The sequence below is a fragment of the Oncorhynchus gorbuscha genome, linkage group LG09 (assembly GCF_021184085.1).
Source record: "Oncorhynchus gorbuscha isolate QuinsamMale2020 ecotype Even-year linkage group LG09, OgorEven_v1.0, whole genome shotgun sequence".
Taxonomy (NCBI): domain Eukaryota; kingdom Metazoa; phylum Chordata; class Actinopteri; order Salmoniformes; family Salmonidae; genus Oncorhynchus; species Oncorhynchus gorbuscha.
Genome location: NC_060181.1, coordinates 85671753 through 85695531, shown reverse-complemented (window position 1 = coordinate 85695531; position 23779 = coordinate 85671753). Strand labels below are relative to the sequence as shown.

General features: G+C 45.4%; 1 protein-coding gene across 1 annotated transcript in view; it reads right to left on the bottom strand.

Moving 5' to 3' along the window:
* Window positions 1-251: 251 nt before the first annotated feature.
* LOC124044463 (opsin-3-like) overlaps window positions 252-23779 on the bottom strand; it is a 36836-nt gene continuing 13308 nt past the window's right edge. The window contains exons 2-3 of the mRNA XM_046364095.1: window positions 623-947; window positions 252-261 (exon numbers count right to left, since the gene is read on the bottom strand). Coding sequence (XP_046220051.1) covers window positions 252-261; window positions 623-947 — 335 coding nt within the window. The remainder of the gene's footprint in view (window positions 262-622; window positions 948-23779) is intronic.

Below are 23779 nucleotides of genomic sequence, written 5' to 3'. Positions count from 1 at the left end.
CCTCATCTTCTGGGTTCTGCCGACTATTCGTGGCTCAGTTGGTTAAGTGACTGTTTCTCACTCCAGAGACCCGGGTTCGTAACCGGGTCCTGACAGCACCTAGTATTATGATAATATCGTATCATGAGGTTCCTGGCAATTCCCAGCCCTAATTCCCACGACCTCTTTCTCCAGACTCACAAGGTGTTCTACCAGGGTGATCTTGGAGTTAATTGACCCCCCAGAATAAATTGAATGGGCAGGCGCATGAATCACACCAATCTTGATTAAAACACAATAAGGGTTTAGTTTAGTTGTGAGTATAGTGCTGAAATTGATCTCAATAGTGAGTCAGATTCAATTCAATTTGGAGGGCTCTCTAACACACACACACACTCTTTCACAACTCAGCATTTCGCTACACTCGCAATAATCTGCTAACCATGTGTATGTGACCAATAAATTAGATATTTATTTATCTACAAACACACATTATTTTGTTTTCTCTCAGTCTCTCTTTTAGTACATTGTGCATCTCTCAATGTCAACACTTTACTCTCTCCGCATCTGTCTCTGTCCCTCTCCCTCCCTCCCATCAGTCAACAGTATCTGTGCCCCCCCACACACACACACACACACACACTGTTTGACTGCCCACAGTAGCCGACAGTAGCAGTAGACCATGATGGCGATGGGCAGGCCCAGGCAGAAGACGAACAGACAGATGATATAGGCATGGGACTGAGCCGTCCTCAGGGTCCAGGACACGGAGCAGCTGGTGCCGGCCCCCTCCAGGTCGTAGCTACTCCAGCCTAGCAGGGGGGGCACCGTCCAGATCAGGGAGTACAGCCAGGAGCCCCCCACGGCCAGCAGGGGCTTGCGGTAGTCAGGACCACGCTTGTTGTACACAGTCAGGGTACTGTAGCGGTCATATGAAAGGACCACCAGGGAGATCAACGACACGATACCTGGGGAGGGGAGGGAGAGGAGTGGGAGAGAGGAGAAGCGGAGCAGGAGAAAGAGTGGTAAGAGCGAGAAAGAGAAGGAGAGAGGCATTGGGTGGTAGTGAGGAAGGGAAGGAGAGAGGCATTGGGTGGTAGTGAGGAAGGGAAGGAGAGAGGCATTGGGTGGTAGTGAGGAAGGGAAGGAGAGAGGCATTGGGTGGTAGTGAGGAAGGGAAGGAGAGAGGCATTGGGTGGTAGTGAGGAAGGGAAGGAGAGGGCATTGGGTGGTAGTGAGGAAGGGAAGGAGAGAGGCATTGGGTGGTAGTGAGGAAGGGAAGGAGAGAGGCATTGGGTGGTAGTGAGGAAGGGAAGGAGAGAGGCATTGGGTGGTAGTGAGGAAGGGAAGGAGAGAGGCATTGGGTGGTAGTGAGGAAGGGAAGGAGAGAGGCATTGGGTGGTAGTGAGGAAGGGAAGGAGAGAGGCATTGGGTGGTAGTGAGGAAGGGAAGGAGAGAGGCATTGGGTGGTAGTGAGGAAGGGAAGGAGAGAGGCATTGGGTGGTAGTGAGGAAGGGAAGGAGAGAGGCATTGGGTGGTAGTGAGGAAGGGAAGGAGAGAGGCATTGGGTGGTAGTGAGGAAGGGAAGGAGAGAGGCATTGGGTGGTAGTGAGGAAGGGAAGGAGAGAGGCATTGGGTGGTAGTGAGGAAGGGAAGGAGAGAGGCATTGGGTGGTAGTGAGGAAGGGAAGGAGAGAGGCATTGGGTGGTAGTGAGGAAGGGAAGGAGAGAGGCATTGGGTGGTAGTGAGGAAGGGAAGGAGAGAGGCATTGGGTGGTAGTGAGGAAGGGAAGGAGAGAGGCATTGGGTGGTAGTGAGGAAGGGAAGAAAGAGAGGCATTGGGTGGTAGTGAGGAAGGGAAGGAGAGAGGCATTGGGTGGTAGTGAGGAAGGGAAGGAGAGAGGCATTGGGTGGTAGTGAGGAAGGGAAGAATTGGGTGGTAGTGAGGAAGGGAAGAAAGAGAGGCATTGGGTGGTAGTGAGGAAGGGAAGGAGAGAGGCATTGGGTGGTAGTGAGGAAGGGAAGAAAGAGAGGCATTGGGTGGTAGTGAGGAAGGGAAGGAGAGAGGCATTGGGTGGTAGTGAGGAAGGGAAGAAAGAGAGGCATTGGGTGGTAGTGAGGAAGGGAAGGAGAGAGGCATTGGGTGGTAGTGAGGAAGGGAAGAAAGAGAGGCATTGGGTGGTAGTGAGGAGGGGAGGGAGAGAGGCATTGGGTGGTAGTGAGGAAGGGAAGGAGAGAGACATTGGGTGGTAGTGAGGAAGGGAAGAAAGAGAGAGGCATTGGGTGGTAGTGAGGAAGGGAAGAAAGAGAGAGGCATTGGGTGGTAGTGAGGAGGGGAAGGAGAGAGACATTGGGTGGTAGTGAGGAAGGGACGAAAGAGAGGCATTGGGTGGTAGTGAGGAGGGGAAGGAGAGAGGCATTGGGTGGTAGTGAGGAAGGGAAGGAGAGAGACATTGGGTGGTAGTGAGGAAGGGAAGGAGAGGCATTGGGTGGTAGTGAGGAAGGGAAGGAGAGAGACATTGGGTGGTAGTGAGGAAGGGAAGAAAGAGAGCGGCATTGGGTGGTAGTGAGGAGGGGAAGAAGGAGAGAGACATTGGGTGGTAGTGAGGAAGGAGAGAGACATTGGGTGGTAGTGAGGAGGGGAAGAAGGAGAGAGACATTGGGTGGTAGTGAGGAAGGAGAGAGACATTGGGTGGTAGTGAGGAGGGGAAGGAGGAGAGAAGACAGAAGGACAGAGTGAGGAAGGAGGAAGGGGGAGAAAGAGAGACTCATTGACCAATTATTGGCTGACTAAATGAGAAAACAGATTGAGTTGAAGAGTTCCACAGATTGATCTATTGGGAGATCAATACACTCATGAAGGATTAGTAGTAAACAGGGCCTTGGGGAGACATGGGCTGCGGTCCAAACACTTAAAACACTCTCCCCTCGGCCCTCAAATTAAGTGGACACTTCTGATGATGTATCATGACGTCTGACGAGTATACACTTACAGGGCAAGGGGTGAGGGAGGAAGGAATGATTTTTAAATGGACCACCCTTGGCCGAGAAATTGGTCACTCGTTCATCATGATTGTGTTTTCAGCAACCGTTAGCTTGTGGGTGCTTTATATCCGCTACATTTAATGATGAGTGCATGTCTACTTATACTAAATATATCAATATTAATATACGCCTAATGTATGATAGCTAGCAAATTCATTAGATAAATAACATTAGCCTGCCTAGCTGGAACTTCTGAAGAAGTCAAATGTTTTATTTCTACAATTTCCAAAAGCTAACCAAACAAAAACATATTTACTTTTTACGTAGTAGCAACATTTCCAACTTATTTGCATTCGTTTTTACTTACACTTGTATGCCGACTTCTCCATTGATGTTGTTTTTAAGTTTTCATTGACTTTTCTTAGCGGATGTACAATAGTCACAAATTGAATTATGGGGACTTTCAGGTCCTGGAGTGAACATAATTGTACACTCGCAAAGCCGACTAAAAACGAGGGCTGAGGGGCTTATGTTGTAAACTTCCCTTGTTTGGCTAATCATTTGAACCGCCCTCCAAGATGGCGACGGGGATTCCCCCAATGGGAATAAGGTGAGGGTATGCGGACGAGGGTGTGTCTTTTAAGTGTTTGGACAGCAGCCATATGGGACCTTCTAAAATCAGTGTGTGCACTAAACATAGGAGCTGCATGAGACGACAGATACATAGATGTCTGCTCGTTGATCCCTCTGGTGATATTTTAACAGCCCAGTGATCCCCTAGCATTTGTATTAGCACAGTGATCCCCTAGCATTTGTATTAGCACAGTGATCCCCTAGCATTTGTATAATAATAATAATAATAATATTAGCACAGTGATCCCCTAGCATTTGTATTAGCACAGTGATCCCCTAGCATTTGTATTAGCACAGTGATCCCCTAGCATTTGTATTAGCACAGTGATCCCCTAGCATTTGTATTAGCACAGTGATCCCCTAGCATTTCTATTAGCACAGTGATCCCCTAGCATTTGTATTAGCACAGTGATCCCCTAGCATTTGTATTAGCACAGTGATCCCCTAGCATTTGTATTAGCACAGTGATCCCCTAGCATTTGTATTAGCCGCTTTGATAAATCTTAACTGACATGTCTGACTGGCAGCACGTCTCTCTACACTTCTTTTTTATTTTTGGTGCTTGAACACATTTGAGGTGTTTTAACACTCAGGCAGACAGTAAGGAAATTAGGTGGGGACACAAGCAAGTGGGATAAACAGTGGATGCTGGGATTGAACCCTGATCTCGAGTGGGGAGTGTTACCACCCCAGCACAGCTCTGCACAAAGATCTCTATTGGTAACCTCTTTCTACCGACTTTGTGCTTAAAGACTGAACGTTTACAGACATTGTGAAAATATTTGTGCCTCCAGGATTCCTTCTACAAAATCAAGAACTTCCTGCATATTATGTGAGGGCCTGCAAGTGTTAAAAATCCCCACACTATTTCTGCATAAAATTGTCAAATCATTGCAATATATATTGCATAAAACTGACCCACCACCACTGTACAAAACAGAGGGGTTGTATTTTCAACCAATCACACCACATCAATACATTTTCGCAACAAATTCATTGCAAAGTGCCTTACAAATTGTCAGACTTGTCACACCAAAATCAATCATTTTTGCCCGCAAATGTCACTAGAAATCCCCACTAAATCCTGGAGGGTCTGGATACATCATTTCGTACTAATTGGTGAAAAAATGTGTTGTTTATTCCTATCTCGATACGTGGAGGTTCTGCTCTGAATACCAACACCCACAGCTTGAACTAGACTTTTTAATGAGAAACAAGTGGAAAGGATCACAAGAAGCAACACATTGGGGACATTGACCTTTGCTCTGTGTATGTGTGTGTTAGAGTCAAGGGAAATAATTAAAATCTGCAATACTGCTGCTGTCCCTCAGGAGTTGAGTTTACCACCCCAGCTTTCCCTCTACAGAGGTGGGATTGTCTGTAAACTCCATCTAACCTTGGCCTTGGAGGCAGATTCTGACCTACAGCGAGTGAGGAAGTCTTTCTCTCCCTCTTTTCTCTGCTTTTTTCGTATCAGAGAGCTGCCGAATTCACAAATCGCTTCTCTAAGAGGCTTTGATCTCAGCCACAGTCTAATCTAGCACAACGTTGTGTATTATTGTAACATCTGAACGTGAAACAACACATAGAGAACACATGTAAATGTACTGAATATAAACATGAACAAAATAGCTATCTCCATAGTTATGTAACAGTGCTTCTAGGAAGGTTCTGAACTGATTTAATAACGCATAAAGTCTCACATCAACAGAACACAATGAGATTCTATTAGGCACGTCACTGACTAAACACACGCATGTACACACACATACCACAAGCACACGCACACACTCTTTCTTTCTTTCTCTCTCTCTCTCTGTTTATCTTTCTTTCTCTCTCTCTCTATCTATCTATCTTTCTTTCAATTCAATTCAATTCAAGGGCTTTATTGGCATGGGAAACGTGTCAAATCAAATACATTTTATTTGTCACGTGCCAAATACAACAGGTTGGGACCTTACAGTGAAATGCTTACTTACAAGCTCTTAACCAACAATGCAGTTTTAAGAAAATACATTTTTGGGGGGTAAGAGATAAGAATAACAAATATTTAAAGAGCAGCAGTAAATAGGAGGTGCTATATTTTTTATTTGACCTTTATTTAACCAGGTAGGCAAGTTGAGAACAAGTTCTCATTTACAATTGTGACCTGGTCAAGATAAAGCAAAGTTTGACAGACGGAACGACGTTACAGAAACACCCACCACTCACAGACCGAGCAGCGTGTGAACTGGCAGGAGTTAAAGGAGGACGTTATGGACAGCAGAAGCATGGAGTATACGACGTGGGAGGAAATCGACAGGTGGGCGGCCGACCCAGAGCGAGTGCAGGAGCCCGCCTGGGATTCGCTTCAGCAGTGCGAAGAGGGCTACAGGCTAATGGAGTCAAAAAGGAAAACACGGCGACGCAGAGCGAAAACCGAAAGTAACGGGGGAGAGCGCAGAGAGAGAGTGGCTGAGTCTGGAGTCAGATCTGAGCCTACTCTCCCTGTTAATCGTGAAGAGCAGTTGCAGTGGGAGAGGCTGCACCACTTGGAGATTTGGACATCGGAGGAGGAATTAGACGGTAAAGGACCTTGGGCTCAGCCTGGAGAATATCGTCGTCCCAAGGAAGAAATAGAAGCGGCTAAAGCGGAGCGGCGCAGGTATGAGGAGGCAGCCGGAAAAGCAGCCCAAAAATGTTTTGGGGGGGGAGGCTAGAAGGGAGAATAGTTATGCCAGGTAGGAGACCTGCGCATACTCCCTGTGCTCACCGTTGGGCTAGAGAGACCGGGCAGGCACCGTGTTATGCTATGGAGCGCACGGTGTTTCCAGTGCGGGTGCAGAGCCAGGTGCAGCACATACCAGCCCTTCCTATTGGCCAGGCTAGAGTGGGCATCGAGCCAGGTAAGCTTGGGCAGGCTCGGTGCTCAAGAGCTCCAATGCGCCTGCACGGTCCGGTCTATCCAGAGCAACCTCTACACACCAGTCCTCCGGTAGCAGCTCCCCGCACCAGGCTTCCTGTGCGTGTCCTCGATCCAGTACCACCAGTTCCAGCACCACCAGGCCTCCAGTGCGCCTCGCCTGTTCAGCGCAGCCAGCGCTTTTCTCCTCTCCTGCGCTGTCGGAGTCTCCCGCCTGTTTAGCGCAGCCAGCGCTTTTCTCCTCTCCTGCGCTGCCGGAGTCTCCAGTCTGCCCAGCGCGGCCAGTGCTCCCAGTCTGCCCAGCGCCGCCAGTGCTCCCAGTCGGCCCAGCGCGGCCAGTGCTCCCAGTCTGCCCAGCGCCGCCAGTCTGCCCAGCGCCGCCAGCAGTGCTCCCAGTCTGCCCAGCGCCGCCAGTGCTCCCAGTCTGCCCAGCGCCGCCAGTGCTCCCAGTCTGCCCAGCGCCACCAGTGCTCCCAGTCTGCCCAGCGCCACCAGTGCTCCCAGTCTGCCCAGCGCCGCCAGTGCTCCCAGTCTGCCCAGCACCGCCAGTGCTCCCAGTCTGCCCAGCGCCGCCAGTGCCGCCAGTCAGCCCAGCGCTGCCCGACAACCAGTCTCTTCCAGATCTGCCCGACAACCAGTCTCTTCCAGATCTGCTCGACAACCAGTCTCTTCCAGATCTGCTCGACAACCAGTCTCTTCCTGATCTGCCAGCCAGCCAGGATTTACCGGAGCCTACTACCTGCATGGGCTTCATCTCAGTACTGGGCTTCCTCTCAGTACTGGGCTTCCTCTCAGTACCGGGCTTCCCCTCAGTCCCGGGCTGCTTCGGTCCCGGGCTGCCCCTCTGTCCCGGGCTGCCCCTCTGTCCCGGGCTGCCCCTCTGTCCCGGGCTGCCCCTCTGTCCCGGGCTGCCCCTCTGTCCCGAGCTGCCCCTCTGTCCCGAGCTGCCCCTCTGTCCCGAGCTGCCCCTCTGTCCCGAGATGCCCCTCTGTCCCGAGATGCCCCTCTGTCCCGAGATGCCCCTCTGTCCCGAGATGCCCCTCTGTCCTGAGATGCCCCTCTGTCCCGAGCTGCTCCTCAGTTATGTGGGGATCTGAGTGAGGACTATTAGGCCATGGTCGCCGGAGAAGGTGGATTATCCCAGGACGCGAAGGGGAGGAACTAGGACATTAATGGAGTGGGGTCCACGTCCCGAGCCAGAACCGCCACCATGGACAGACGCCAACCCGGACCCTCCCTATGCTCTTGAGGTGCGTCCGGGAGTCCGCACCTTAGGGGGGGGTTCTGTCACGCCTTGGTCATTGTATTTTGTGTTTTTGTTATATGTTTGGGTAGGCCAGGGTGTGACATGGGTTTATATGTTGTATTCGTATTGGGTTTGTATTATTTGGGATTGCGGCTGATTAGGGGTGTGTCTAGTTAGGCTTGGCTGCCTGAGGCGATTCTCAATCAGAGTCAGGTGCTTGTCGTTGTCTCTGATTGAGAACCGTATTTAGACAGCCTGACTTTCGCTTTGTATTTTGTGGGTGTTTGTTCCTGTCTCTGTGTAGTGTTCACCAGATAGGCTGTAATAGGTTTTACGTATCGTTTGTTGTTTTCATATACAGTTATTTCATGTACCTTTTCATTCATTAAAGTCATGAGTAACCTACACGCTGCATTTCGGTCTGACTCTCTTCATTCGACAGACGAACGACGTTACAAGTTCGGCACTTACAACAACACAGAGTTACACATGGAGTAAAACAAACATACAGTCAATAATACAGTATAAACAAGTCTATATACGATGTGAGCAAATGAGGTGAGGAGGGAGGTAAAGGCAAAAAAAGGCCATGGTGGCAAAGTAAATACAATATAGCAAGTAAAAGACTGGAATGGTAGATTTGCAGTATACAGTGGGGCAAAAAATGATTTAGTCAGCCACCAATTGTGCAAGTTCTCCCACTTAAAAAGATGAGAGAGGCCTGTACTTTTCATCATAGGTACACTTCAACTATGACAGACAAAATGAGGAAAAAAATCCAGAAAATCACATTGTAGGACTTTTATGAATTTATTTGCAAATTATGGTGGAAAATAAGTATTTGCCTAGAGAGCTGTTGGTGACTGTCTACTGTGGCGTGTCACTGGCCAGATCAAAGATTTTATTACCTTGCTTTAATTTGGAAGACCATGTGGTAATTTTATGCTTTCTAAATCAATTTATGTGCAAGCGTATTAAAATTACAACATCTAGCCTTTCTGTTATGTTCAACAATGTGGAAATGTTTCTGACTATCATTATTTTAATTGCCTTGTTGACACAGGATTATGATGATGTCGTGACGACATTGATTTTTTATTTATTTTATTTCACCTTTATTTAACCAGGTAGGCTAGTTGAGAACAAGTTCTCATTTGCAACTGCGACCTGGCCAAGATAAAGCATAGCAGTGTGAACAGACAACACAGAGTTACACATGGAGTAAACAATTAACAAGTCAATAACACAGTAGAAAAAAAGGGGAGTCTATATACAATGTGTGCAAAAGGCATGAGGAGGTAGGCGAATAATTACAATATTGCAGATTAACACTGGAGTGATAAATGATCAGATGATCATGTACAGATATTGGTGTGCAAAAGTGCAGAAAAGTAAATAAATAAAAACTGTGGGGATGAGGTAGGTGAAAATGGGTGGGCTATTTACCAATAGATTATGTACAGCTGCAGCGATCGGTTAGCTGCTCAGATAGCTGATGTTTGAAGTTGGTGAGGGAGATAAAAGTCTCCAACTTCAGCGATTTTTGCAATTCGTTCCAGTCACAGGCAGCAGAGTACTGGAACGAAAGGCGGCCGAATGAGGTGTTGGCTTTAGGGATGATCAGTGACATACACCTGCTGGAGCGCGTGCTACGGATGGGTGTTGCCATCGTGACCAGTGAACTGAGATAAGGCGGAGCTTTACCTAGCATGGCCTTGTAGATGACCTGGAGCCAGTGGGTCTGGCGACGAATATGTAGCGAAGGCCAGCCGACTAGAGCATACAAGTCGCAGTGGTGGGTAGTATAAGGTGCTGTAGTGACCAAACGGATGGCACTGTGATAAGGTAGGTAACAATGTGATAATGTCATAGAGACATGGTGAGTTCAGAATGTGATGATGTCATAAAGATTAGGATTATAGAGACCTATTAAATTACTAGAGGGGCTGTGTCATAAACCCAAAAGTTCCAGAATGGTCTGAAAATGGCAGCTATTGTGGTCAGGGATGAAATCCAAAAGCAGTGTCAAAGACAGAGCCACCATGTCTCTGAAAGAGGTGCCGCTTTAGATTATAGATACAACTGTCCAAGCGCCCCGGTTAGACAACCTAAATCACCAGTAGGAAACAGGGATATAATTCACACTTTATTTCCATAGACCAAACAGACACACACACAGAAAACAGGAAGAGGAGAGAAGCAGGGACATAACTACATATGAGGACACAGAATGTTTGTTCTAATTTGGAAAAATATATTACCATGAAAAAAATACATTTTGTACACAATAAAGAAGATCAATTTACGGGTCATCATGTAAATATTGCTTCCAGTGTAGATCAAAGCTCAGAACGCTTATATTCTTGATCTGACTGAGTTCTGATCGCGGCTCCCTCTTTGCGGACGAGTGGAATCATCAACAGTGGTTTGTTAGATATTTTCACCTGTGTCCCCAGGATTTTCCTATTTAGCGGCACATTCACCAGTCAAATTTCAATTTATGGGGCTTTATTGGCATGGGAAACATATGTTTAGATTGTCAAAGAAAGTTAAATAAATAAACAAATAAACAATAAAACATTTACAGTAAACATTTCACTCACAAAAGCTCTAAAAGAATAAAGACATTTCAAATGTCATTATGTACAAATAAAAAGTACAAAGGGAAAATAAATAAACATAAATATGGGTTGTACATACAATGGTGTTTGTTCTTCACTGTTTTCTTGTGTCAACGCGTCACAAATCTTGCTGCTGTGATGGCACGCTGTGGTATTTCACCCAATAGATGGGAGTTTATCAAAATTGGATTTGTTTTCTAATTCTTTGTTGGTCTGTGTAATCTGAGGGAAATATGTGTCTCTGATATGGTCATAGGAGGTTAGGAAGTGCAGCTCAGTTTCCACCTCATTTTGTGTGCAATGTGCACATAGCACATTGGGACAGTCAGAGTGGTCAGGTATTCTGCCACTGTGTACTCTCTGTTTAGGTCCAAATAGTATTCTATTTTGCTCTGTTTTTTCGTTAATTCTTTCCAATGTGTCAGTAATTATCTTTTTGTTTTCTCATGATTTGGTTGGGTCTAATTGTGTTGCTGTTCTGGGGCTCTGTGGGGTCTGTTTGTGAACAGAGGCCCAGACCAGCTTGCTTAGGCGACTCTTCTCCAGGTTCATCTCTTTGTAGGTGATGGCTTTGTTACGGAAGGTTTGGGAATCGCTTCCTTTTAGGTGGTTGTAGAATTTAATGGCTCTTTTCTGGAATTTGATAATGAGTGGGTATCGGCCTAACACTCTCAAACAGCTAACTCCACCCTCTCGCAGCCAAGGCCCTAGGGCCTGAGAAGTAAACGAACTACCCCAGCTTGGAATCGGCTCAATTAAGCAACTAGAGACGCTGCTGACACCGAGTGTTTGCGAGATGTCGTAAAAGAGGGAAACGTAGCGGTCTTCTGGTCAGACTCCGGACACGGGCACACCGTGCACCACTCCCTAGCATTCTTCTTGCCAATGTCCAGTCTCTTGACAACAAGGCTGATGAAATCCGAGCAAGGGTAGCATTCCAGAGGGACATCAGAGACTGTAACGTTCTCTGCTTCACGGAAACATGGCTCACTGGAGAGACGCTGTCCGGGGCGGTGCAGCCAACGGGTTTCTCCACGCATCGCGCCGACAGAAACAAACATCTTTCTGGTAAGAAGAGTGGCGGGGGCGTATGCCTCATGACTAACGAGACATGGTGTGATGAAAGAAACTTACAGGAACTCAAATCCTTCTGTTCACCTGATTTGGAATTCCTCACAATCAAATGTAGACCGCATTATCTACCAAGAGAATTCTCTTTGATTATAATCACTGCCTTATATATCCCCCCACCCAAGCAGACACATCGATGGCTCTGAATGAACTTTATTTAACTCTTTGCAAACTGGAAACCATTTATCCGGAGGCTGCATTCATTGTAGCTGGGGATTTTAACAAAGCTAATCTGAAAACAAGACTCCCTAAATTTTATCAGCATATCGATTGTGCAACCAGGGGTGGTAAAACCTTGGATCATTGTTACTCTAACTTCCGTGACGCATATAAGGCCCTGCCCCGCCCCCCTTTCGGAAAAGCTGACCACGACTCCATTTTGTTGATCCCTGCCTACAGACAGAAACTTAAACAAGAGGCTCCCACGCTGAGGTCTGTCCAACGCTGGTCCGACCAAGCTGACTCCACACTCCAAGACTGCTTCCATCATGTGGACTGGGACATGTTTCGTATTGCGTCAGATAACAATATTGACGAATACGCTGATTCGGTGTGCGAGTTCATTAGAACGTGCATTGAATGACCGAATACAAACACTGCAGCTATTCCCCCGCAAGGCTATCAAACAAGCTAAGCGTCAGTACAGAGACAAAGTAGAATCTCAATTCAACGGCTCAGACACAAGAGGCATGTGGCAGGGTCTACAGTCAATCACGGACTACAAGAAGAAACCCAGCCCAGTCACGGACCAGGATGTCTTGCTCCCAGTCAGACTAAATAACTTTTTTGCCCGCTTTGAGGACAATACAGTGCCACTGACGCGGCCTGCAACGAAAACATGCGGTCTCTCCTTCACTGCAGCCGAGGTGTGTAAGACATTTAAACGTGTTAACCCTCGCAAAGCTGCAGGCCCAGACAGCATCCCCAGCCGCGCCCTCAGAGCATGTGCAGACCAGCTGGCCGGTGTGTTTACGGACATATTCAATCAATCCCTATACCAGTCTGCTGTTCCCACATGCTTCAAGAGGGCCCCCATTGTTCCTGTTCCCAAGAAAGCTAAGGTAACTGAGCTAAACGACTACCGCCCCGTAGCACTCACTTCCGTCATCATGAAGTGCTTTGAGAGACTAGTCAATGACCATATCACCTCCACCCTACCTGACACCCTAGACCCACTCCAATTTGCTTACCGCCCAAATAGGTCCACAGACGATGCAATCTCAACCACACTGCACACTGCCCTAACCCATCTGGACAAGAGGAATACCTATGTGAGAATGCTGTTCATCGACTACAGCTCGGCATTCAACACCATAGTACCCTCCAAGCTCGTCATCAAGGTCTCAACCCTGGGTCTCGACCCCGCCCTGTGCAACTGGGTACTGGACTTCCTGACAGGCCGCCCCCAGGTGGTGAGGGTAGGCAACAACATCTCGTCCCCGCTGATCCTCAATACGGGGGCCCCACAAGGGTGCGTTCTGAGCCCTCTCCTGTACTCCCTGTTCACCCACGACTGCGTGGCCACGCACGCCTCCAACTCAATCATCAAGTTTGCGGGCGACACAACAGTGGTAGGCTTGATTACCAACAACGACGAGACGGCCTACAGGGAGGAGGTGAGGGCCCTCGGAGTGTGGTGTCAGGAAAATAACCTCACACTCAACGTCAACAAAACTAAGGAGATGATTGTGGACTTCAGGAAACAGCAGAGGGAACACCCCCCTATCCACATCGATGGAACAGTTGTGGAGAGGGTAGCAAGTTTCAAGTTCCTCGGCATTCACATCACAGACAAACTGAATTGGTCCACTCACACAGACAGCGTCGTGAAGAAGGCGCAGCAGCGCCTCTTCAACCTCAGGAGGCTGAAGAAATTTGGCTTGTCACCAAAAGCACTCACAAACTTCTACAGATGCACAATCGAGAGCACCCTGGCGGGCTGTATCACCGCCTGGTACGGCAACTGCTCCGCCCTCAACCGTAAGGCTCTCCAGAGGGTAGTGAGGTCTGCACAACACATCACCGGGGGCAAACTACCTGCCCTCCAGGACACCTACACCACCCGATGTTACAGGAAGGCCATAAAGATCATCAAGGACATCAAGGACATGACCCAACTCCAGCCACTTTAATAATGGGAATTGATGGGAAATTATGTAAATATATCACTAGCCACTTTAAACAATGCTACCTTATATAATGTTACTTACCCTACATTATTCATCTCATATGCATACGTATATACTGTACTCTATATCATGGACTGCATCCTTATGTAATACATGTATCACTAGCCACTTTAACTATGCCACTTTGTTTACTTTGTCTACATACTCATCTCATATGTATATACTGTACTCGATACCATCTACTGTATGCTGCCCTGTACCATCACTCATTCATATATCCTTATGTACATATTCTTTATCCCCTTGCACTGTGTATAAGACAGTAGTTTTGGAATTGTTAGTTAGATTACTTGTTGGTTATTACTGCATTGTCGGAACTAGAAGCAGAAGCATTTCGCTACACTCGCATTAACATCTGCTAACCATGTGTATGTGACAAATAAAATTTGATTTGATTTGATTTGATTTTGAGATGCCGGACAAACGGCCATTTTAAAACCGTCCGGCAATTACTTACATGTCAACAGAGAATGAGTGCACACCTGGTAAATAGTCACTTATATATCAGTCATTTAGTTGGCTAGCTGCCAGCAGAGACTTCTATTGCATTAACATTGGCTAGTATTACTTAGCCAGCTAGAAGGATGAAGTAAAAAGCTAACATTAAACGAAGTCTACCTCAGCAGGGGCAAAAAAATAGGCTATTAAGTTCTCATAATAACTTTGCTTTATGGGGTTAGGCTATTATGACAGCCACAGATGTGGTGCTCAGTGGTGAGGCTGAGGCAGGCTGCAATGCACCATGGAGCAGGAGCCAGGTGGAGCTCTTCAACATTTTTAGCACAATATTTATTTGTTATTTTTTTATTATTATTTTTTGGGTGGGGTTTGTCTGTTTTGCATGTTATTTTGGCATTAATACATGTAACATATCAGTTTGCAAACAATGTACAATATATATCATTGAGTTAATAAAGCTGCATACAAACATTGTCACTTCGTTGTTTTCTTGAGAAGGCAGCTCCAAAATGCAGGTGTTGCAGTTTAGCTCAGTGCTTTCTGTGGTGGTGGGGCAAAGCAGCAGAAAATACAGAGCATTGCGCAGTGATTGGCTCAGTGTTCTGTCACTCATGGGGACACTACGTCACCGCCAAGTATAAGGGTAGAGCTAGAAAATCCTAGCCTCTTAGGTGCTGCCATAGAGTTACATTAGTAGCGCCCATCAAAGAAGGCTCAAGGTCATTGGCCACAGATAAAATGTAGTCAAATCACATTATATGTACAGTAGCTTTGATTGGACTGATCATGTCAACATCATACTTTCAAAATCTTAACTAGCAGTCATCATCATGAATCATGTCGACAATCTACTGGCGAATCCTTTTTAATCCTTGTCATATGAAGAGAAATAATGAAGAGAAATTATAAATAAAATGTATCGGTTCTCATCTGCCATTGGACTTAAACATTACACGTAAATTCAACAATGAGTGGTTTGGAAGGGATCAGTGACAGTGAGTAACTGCAAGCATTGCAAAGCGATCACTAGCCTGCTATTCAGTAGAGTGGCTGTGTGGTCCCACATCTGGGATTAAGGGGCTCTTTTCCAAGTTTAAAATGATAAACATTCAACATTGGCCATGCTGTCAATGAAGCATGATTTGTGCCGCGCTCAAAACAACTGTTAACTCGGAATTGTGAAAACTGTTTTGGAAAAGACGTTTTGAACGGACATCCAACTCAGAATGATAAATCCGGCCTTTTTCTAGAGCTACGACCTGAAGATCAATGAAGAAGATCAAGACCGTTTGTGGGCACCGTTTGTCACCGTTACAGTGCAATTCATGTATTGTTTAGTGTTGTGTAATGGCTTTGCTGGCATGCATCCCACTTTTTATTTATTTTTTGCCCCACAAATCTCCACTGCCGAGGAGGAAGAAGAGGAGACAGACAGAGAGAGAGAGAGGAAGCAAGCAGAGAGAGGTTAGTAAAGTGGTTCCCAAACTTGGGGTCGGAGCCCATGTTAGGACCCCTGAGAAAATCTGTACTACTCTTATCAAACAAGTAAGGACATCACTGATATTAATACAGAATAGTAAGTAATATTCTAATAATTCATATTAATGTGATAATACGATCATCTGTGTGCTCCATTGATGTTTGTTTGTGCAGTGCTTGATTAGTACTGACTGGTAATACAAATGTGAACGCTATGTAATTTGAGAAAGGAGAGATCTATGTAAAGAGTTGATGAGCAATTCATCATTACAGCTGACTGAGCAGCAGCTGATTCTACGTCTCAGTGTGATTCATTTATCACATTTCCCCCCTTTCAACTGCATAGCTAATTGGCTGTTTATCTATGCATAGTCACTTCACCCCTACCTACACGTACAAATTACCTCGACTAACCTGTACCCCCACATATTGACAGAGTAGCATGTGACGAATAAAGTTAGATTTGATGTGTTTGTAGATGGACTGAGGTGAATGAACCTACAGCAGCCCAGTTGATAATGGCTGGGGTCATTTATTCATGTTCTTTTTTTCTGTTCTCCAAATCACATTTTGACATTCTTTAATTGTATAGAAATGCAGTGAATGAGCTTCAACTTTCAAAAAATGTCCCCTTCCGGACACCACAAAAACTTAAACAGTGGTTACAGCCCTGCAGATTAGTGGCAAAAGTGATTTAGTGTTACAGTCATGGTTCATGGTCAGCCCACACCCTGGCGTTACGCCATGCTCTACCAACTGAGCTGGACCACAAAAGTGATAGGAAGTGTCCAGCTGATGAGTTGGTGTGGAGCCCTGGAGTTTATAGAGCTGTAGTCAACCTGGGCTCCTGGATGCAACTAAATTATTCAGGTGCAGCTGAAACCCCAGGCTTGGCCACTGATTGGCTAACCGGGTGTCACATGATTCTGGTTACCCATAGCAACAGAGTGTTCCAGGGGAAAAGGTGTGAAAGTTGGGGGCTGAGTGACTGTAAACAATGGAATGCCCATCCCCCTACCTACATGTAATAAAGTGTCTTAAACTTTGAGAGTTAGAGAAGGACTCATGTGCAACTATAAGTTTTTTTTTTAGTTAGATTACTTGTTGGTTATCACTGCATTGTCGGAACTAGAAGCACAAGCATTTCACTACACTCGCATTAACATCTGCTAACCATGTGTATGTGACAAATACAATTTGATTTGATTTGATTACACAGTCTATTTGGAATGAACAGCAATAGCTTTGACTGATGCAGGAAACATACAATAGAGCATCTGATGCATCAGAAATGGTGTTAGAGTTATTGCCAACCTAAAATATTATCATATAATTAGTAATACTGTTTATACAGGTTTTATACAAATGTTCTACATAAATATCCTCTAAAATATATGTAACAGACCATAAATGCCGAAATGTTTTGTTTTCTTGGAAAGCTGTGAGTGTTATTATATGATACAATATCAGAAAATCTAAGTCCTATCATCAACTGATTTAAGACAGTGTATGGCTGTGGTTTGACTGCATTGACTGCACTTTAACAACTATACCTACATGTACATATTACCTCAATTACCTCCACACCAGTGCCCCCGCACATTGACTCTGTATAGGGTAGCCTAGTTTTTGGACTAGTAACCGAAAGGTTGCAAGTTCGAATCCCCGAGCTGACAAGGTACAAATCTGTTGTTCTGCCCCTGAACAGGCAGTAAACCCACTGTTCCTAGGCCATCATTGAAAATAAGAATTTGTTCTTAACTGACTTGCCTAGTAAAATAAAGGTAAAAAATACAAATATAGTCCCACTATTATTATTTTACTGCTGCTCTTTAATTATTTGTTCTTATCTCTTAACTTTTTGGGGGTATTTTGTTAGAACTGCATTGTTGGTTAAAGGGCTTATAAGTAAGCATTTCACTGTAAGGTCTACTACACCTGTTGTATTCAGCACTTCACTGTAAGGTCTACTACACCTGTTGTATTCAGCATTTCACTGTAAGGTCTACTACACCTGTTGTATTCAGCATTTCACTGTAAGGTCTACTACACCTGTTGTATTCAGCATTTCACTGTAAGGTCTACTACACCTGTTGTATTCAGCACTTCACTGTAAGGTCTACTACACCTGTTGTATTCAGCATTTCACTGTATTCAGCACTTCACTGTCTACTACACCTGTTGTATTTTTCACTGTAAGGTCTACTACACCTGTGATTCAGCATTTCACTGTAAAATTTGTTTTGGCATTTAAAATTTGTTTGAATGGCTTGTTGGCATATTGACAGTTGTTTTTTACACAGTACCGGTACCCCCTGCTATGCATACGGGTGGCAGGAAGCCTAGTGGTTAGAGTGTTGAACAAGGGGCAGAATGTCATTGAAAATAAGAACATTGAAAATAAGAATTTGTTCCAGGTTAAATAAAGGTAAAATACATTTTGAAAAATGTATAGAATAGTCCCAGTAAGTAGGGAAAACAACCTGTGGTTATCTAGGTTAACACAATTTTCTTGTCTGGTTGTTTTAGCAAATTACAAAACTTCATTTAAGAAAAGTACACAATTTCTAAAGATTACTTTTGAACATTGCCTGCTGCAGAGCGTTGTCATTACTTAGAAATAGAAAAACATAACATTGTATGCCTTCCCTCATGCCCCTTTCATGACGGGGCTAGTAGCCATGTGCTAGCTAGCTACCGACCAGATCATTAACCAAGACCAACAACACAAACACATGGACTATACAGCTACAAGTAGTGAGTGCAGTTACATATGGACTATCCTAAACAAATTAAATGTCTTACCTGTGATGAAATGTTTTCTACACTGGGCATTCAAAACCTAAATACTGGTTATATTTGATTATTAAGTTAGTGAAACAGTAAATTAATAAAGATAAAAGATACAGGGAAACAGAGAGAATGTGAGTGTCCATAGAGCCACACTGTACTTGGTCTTAACTTTAAGATTTAGATGCACTATTGTAAAGTGACTGTTCCACTAGATGTCATAAGGTGAATGCACCAATTTGTAAGTCGCTCTGGATAAGATCGTCTGCTAAATGACTTAAATGTAATGTAAATGTTAACTGGCCTACCTGGTTAAATAAAGGTGTTCTCAACTAGCCTACCTGGTTAAATAAAGGTGTTCTCAACTGGCCTACCTGGTTAAATAAAGGTGTTCTCAACTGGCCTACCTGGTTAAATAAAGGTGTTCTCAACTGGCCTACCTGGTTAAATAAAGGTGTTCTCAACTGGCCTACCTGGTTAAATAAAGGTGTTCTCAACTGGCCTACCTGGTTAAATAAAGGTGTTCTCAACTGGCCTACCTGGTTAAATAAAGGTGAAATCAAAAAATTTCAAATTAACAGTAGAGGTGTTATAATACCCATAAAACCTAGCAGTCAAACAGGGAAATGGAACTCTATTACAGAGGAGTCCTTAGTCTGTGTGTAATACTACATAATACAGAGTACTCCTGTCCAATACTTCAGGAAGCTTTTAAATACTTTAAAATACTTAACAAAACTACATATGAATGTATTATATTGCTTAATTGTGTCATTCCATGACATAGACTGACCAGGTGAAAGCTAGGATCCCTTATTGATGTCACTTGTTAAATCCACTTCAATCAGTATAGATAAAGGCAATTGAGACATGGACTGTGTATGTGTGCCATTCAGGGTGAATGGGCAAGACAACATATTTATGTACCGTTAATAACGGGGTATGCCAGTAGTAGGTGCCAGGCACACTGGTTTGTGTCAAGAACTGCAACGCTGCTGGAGTTTTCACGCTCAATAGTTTCCCGTGTGTAACAAGAATTGTCCACCACCCAAAGGACATCCAGCCAACTTGACACAACTGTATGAAGCATTGGAGTCAACATGGGCCAGCATCCTTGTTGCAACTCAATATTAGGAAGGTGTTCCTAATGTTTGGTATACTCTGTGTATTTTCAAATAACTTCCCTTTTTCTGGCCTGAAAACTGATTTTGACTAACAACTCGATAAAGAAAAAATACATGCTGCCCTCTGTTTCTAAATCCCGATGTGACCCTCTGTTTCTAAATCCCGATGTGACCCTCTGTTTCTAAATCCCCATGTGACCCTCTGTTTCTAAATCCCCATGTGGCCCTCGAGCCAAACACTTTGCCCACCCCTGGAACACTGCACCAACTACGCAGCACTCTCAAAGACCAACAGATCAGTTGTGGTACACCTGAAGCCATAGCATCTCTCCCTAAATAGTAATGATGGATGACACTACAATTCAGAGGCAAGGATATTGCTGCCAGTAAGATTGCACCTAAATCAACCATTTATCAGATCATCAAAAACTTCAAGGAGAGCGGTTCAATTGCTGTGAAGGCGGCTTCAGGGTGCCCAAGATAGTCCAGCAAGCGCCAGGACCGTCTCCTAAAGTTGATTCAGCTGCGGGATTGGGGCACCATCAGTACAGAGCTTGCATCTGCACGCACAGTGAGGAGAAGACTTTTGGAGGATGGCCTGGTGTCAAGAAGGGCAGCAAAGAAGCCACTTCTCTCCAGGAAAAACATCAGGGACAGACTGAAATTCTGCAAAAGGTACGGGGATTGGACTGCTGAGAAATGGGGTAAAGTCATTTTCTCTGAATACCCTTACCGATTGTTTGGGACATCTGGAAAAAAGCTTGTCCGGAGAAGACAAGGTGCTACCATCAGTCCTGTGTCATGCCAACAGTAAAGCATCCTGAGACCATTCATGTTGCTTCTCAGCCAAGGGAGTGGGTTCACTCACAATTATTCCTAAGAACACAGCCATGAATTGTAACGCTCGCCGGAAGAAGTGGACCAAGGTGCAGCGTGGTACGTGTTCATGATTCTTTATTTAATCCAAACACCAAACAAAAGAACATCACATTCTGAAGGCGACACAGAGCTAACAAAAAACAACATCCCACAACCTAAGGTGGCAAAACAGGCTGCCTAAGTATGATTTCCAGTCAGAGACAACGATAGACACCTGTCCCTGATTGAGAACCATACCCAAGCCAAAACATAGAAACACAAAACCTAGAAATAAAGAACATAGAATGCCCACCCAAATCACACCCTGACCAAACCAAATAGAAACATAAAAAGGCTCTTTAAGGTCAGGGCGTGACATGAATAAAGAATGGTACCAACACGTCTCCGAGAGCAACTTCTCCCACCATCCAGGACCAGTTTGGTGTCGAACATTGAATTTTCTAGCATGATGGAGCACCTTGCCATAAGGCAAAAGTGAAAACTAAGTGGCTCGGGGAACAAAACATCAATATTTTGGGTCCATGGCCAGGAAACTCCCCAGACCTTAATCCCATTGAGAACTTGTGGTCAAACCTTAAGAGGTGGGTGGACAAACAAAACCCACACATTCTGTCAAACTCCAAGCATTGATTATGCTATAATGGGCTTTAGTCAGGATGTGGTTCAGAAGTTAATTGACAGCATGCCGGGGTGGATTGCAGAGGTCTTGAAAAAGAAGGGTCAACACTGCAAATATTGACTCTTTGCATCAACTTCATGTAATTGTCAATAAAAGCCTTTGACATTTATGAAATGCTTGTAATTATACTTCAGTATTCCATAGTAACATCTGACAAAATTATCTAAAGACACTGACGCAGCAAACTTTGTGGAAATTAATATTTGTGTCATTCTCAAAACGTTTGGCCACGACTGTACATGTCAACTTTAATTGGCGTTTATTTAACTTTGTTTGTGTTTATTTGTCCTTGTTCAATGTTCATTCCTCCTGACTACTTAACTCTGTTTTAAGGAGTGATGTAACAGATGTGACACAGTTTTTTTGTTCTCTGAGTTTTTCTCTGCAGAGTTTTACCGCAGCAAATCCTCCAGCACTGTGGGGTTCTGTTGGGTTACCAGTGGTTCAAAGGGATCTTCATTAACATTCTATGGGCATCCAAGCAGTTATTTAGCCTGCACCTTAAATGTGGTATATATAGCCTGAAATAAACAACCAGGATGTATATCTGCTACTCTTTGATGGGAAGGTCTCTGTCCCACCATCTGGCTATTAAAACCTATGCCTCCGCCTGACTCGCTCTGATTACTAAAAATGCACTTTGATGTTGGGCAGGCAATAATGTGATTTGTTTGGCAGTGCCAGGTCTCCCACTATGCAAATTGAATTGAATTCCAGCAAATCAGAATCCGAAAAAAATCTGTTTTTCTGCCACAGCTGGCTGGAAGAGGTTTAGTGTAAATATCTAAGGCAATAAAATTGATCATCATAGAGATTTATCTGGCCTCCCTTGCAGCTGAGACCTATTCTGCCTATAATCTGGATTTAAAAAACAGAGATTACCCTGCCGCACGTGTCTCTGTGTGTGTCTGTGTGTGCTTGCATGTGTGTTGTAAAAAGGGCATTGTACTTGGCTCTCCCCTCTGTCTTACCATGTAGAGTGCAGTGTGTAGGAGAGATCTTCACCTTTTGCTGTTCACAGCCAACAGCCATTTGTATCCTCTAACCACCCCCTCTAACCAACCTTCTCTTCTAACCACCCATGTCTCTTTCTGCCAGCCATCTCCTCTAACCACCTATCTCCTCCAACCACCTGTCTCCTCTATCCACCCATCTCCTCTAACCACCTATTCCCTCTATCCAACCATTTCCTCTAACAACCCCTATCCCTTTATGCCACCCATATCCTCAAACCACCCATCTCCTCTAACCACCCATCTCCTTTAATCTCCAATCTACCTTTCTGCCATCCATCTCCTCGAACCACCCCTCTCCTCGAACCACCCAGCTCCTCGAACCACACACCTCCTATCTAACCCTCTCTTCTAACCACCCATCTCCTCCAACCCTCCCATCTCCTCTATCCACCCTTCTCCACCAACCACCCTCTCCTCTAACCAACCATCTCCTCTATCCACCCTTCTCCAACCACCCACCTCCTCTATCCAACCATCTCATCTAACCACCCAACCCCTCTCCTCTAAAAACTCATCTAATCCAACCACCCATCTCCTCAACCACCCATGTCTTCAACCACCCATGTTGTCCAAACACCCCTCTCCTCCAACCACCCCTCTCCTCTAACCACCCATGTCCTCCAACCACCCATGTCCTCCAAACTCCCATATACTCCAACCACCCCAAACAACCACCCCCATCTCCTCTAACCACCCATGTCCTCCAACCACCCATCTCCTCCAACCACCCTCTCTCATCTCCTCCAACCACCCACTCTAACCACCCATGTCCTCCAACCACCCATGTCCTCTAACCACCCCTCTCCCTTTCTGCCACCCATCTCCACTTACCTCCCCTCTCCTCTATCCACCAATCTCCACCAACCACCAATCACCTCTATCCACCAATCACCTCTATCCACCCATCTCCTTGAACAACCCATCTCCTTGAACAACCCATCTCCTCGAACAACCCATCTCCTCGAACAACCCATCTCCTCGAACAACCCATCTCCTCCATCCACCCATCTCTTCCAACCACCCATCTCCTCGAACAACCCATCTCCTCCATCCACCCATCTCTTCCAACCACCCATCTCCTCCAACAACCCATTTCATCCAACACCCACCTCCTCTAAAAACCCATCTCATCTAACCACCCATCTCCTCTATCCACCGCTCCCCTCTAAAAACCCATCTAATCCAACCACCCATGTCCTCTAACCACCCATGTCGACCAAACACCCCTCTCCTCCAACCACCCATGTCCTCCAAACTCCCATATACTCCTACCACCCCGCTCCTCTATCCACCCCTCTCCTCTAACCACACCTCTTATCTAACCACCAATCTCCACCAACCACTCATCACCTCGAACCACCCATCTCCTCAAACCTCCCATCTCCTATATCCACCCTTCTCCACCAACCCCTCTCCTCTAACCACCCATTTCCTCTAACCACCCTTCTCCAACCACCCATTTCATCCAACCACCCATTTCATCCAACCACCCATTTCATCCAACCACCCATCACCTCGAACCACCCATCACCTCAACCACCCATCTCCTCTAATAACCCATCTCCTCTAACCCCTGTGTACCTTTCTGTCACCCATCTCCTCTAACCACTCCTCTCCCTGTCTGCCACCCATCTCCTCTAACCACACCCCTCCTCTATCCAGACCCTC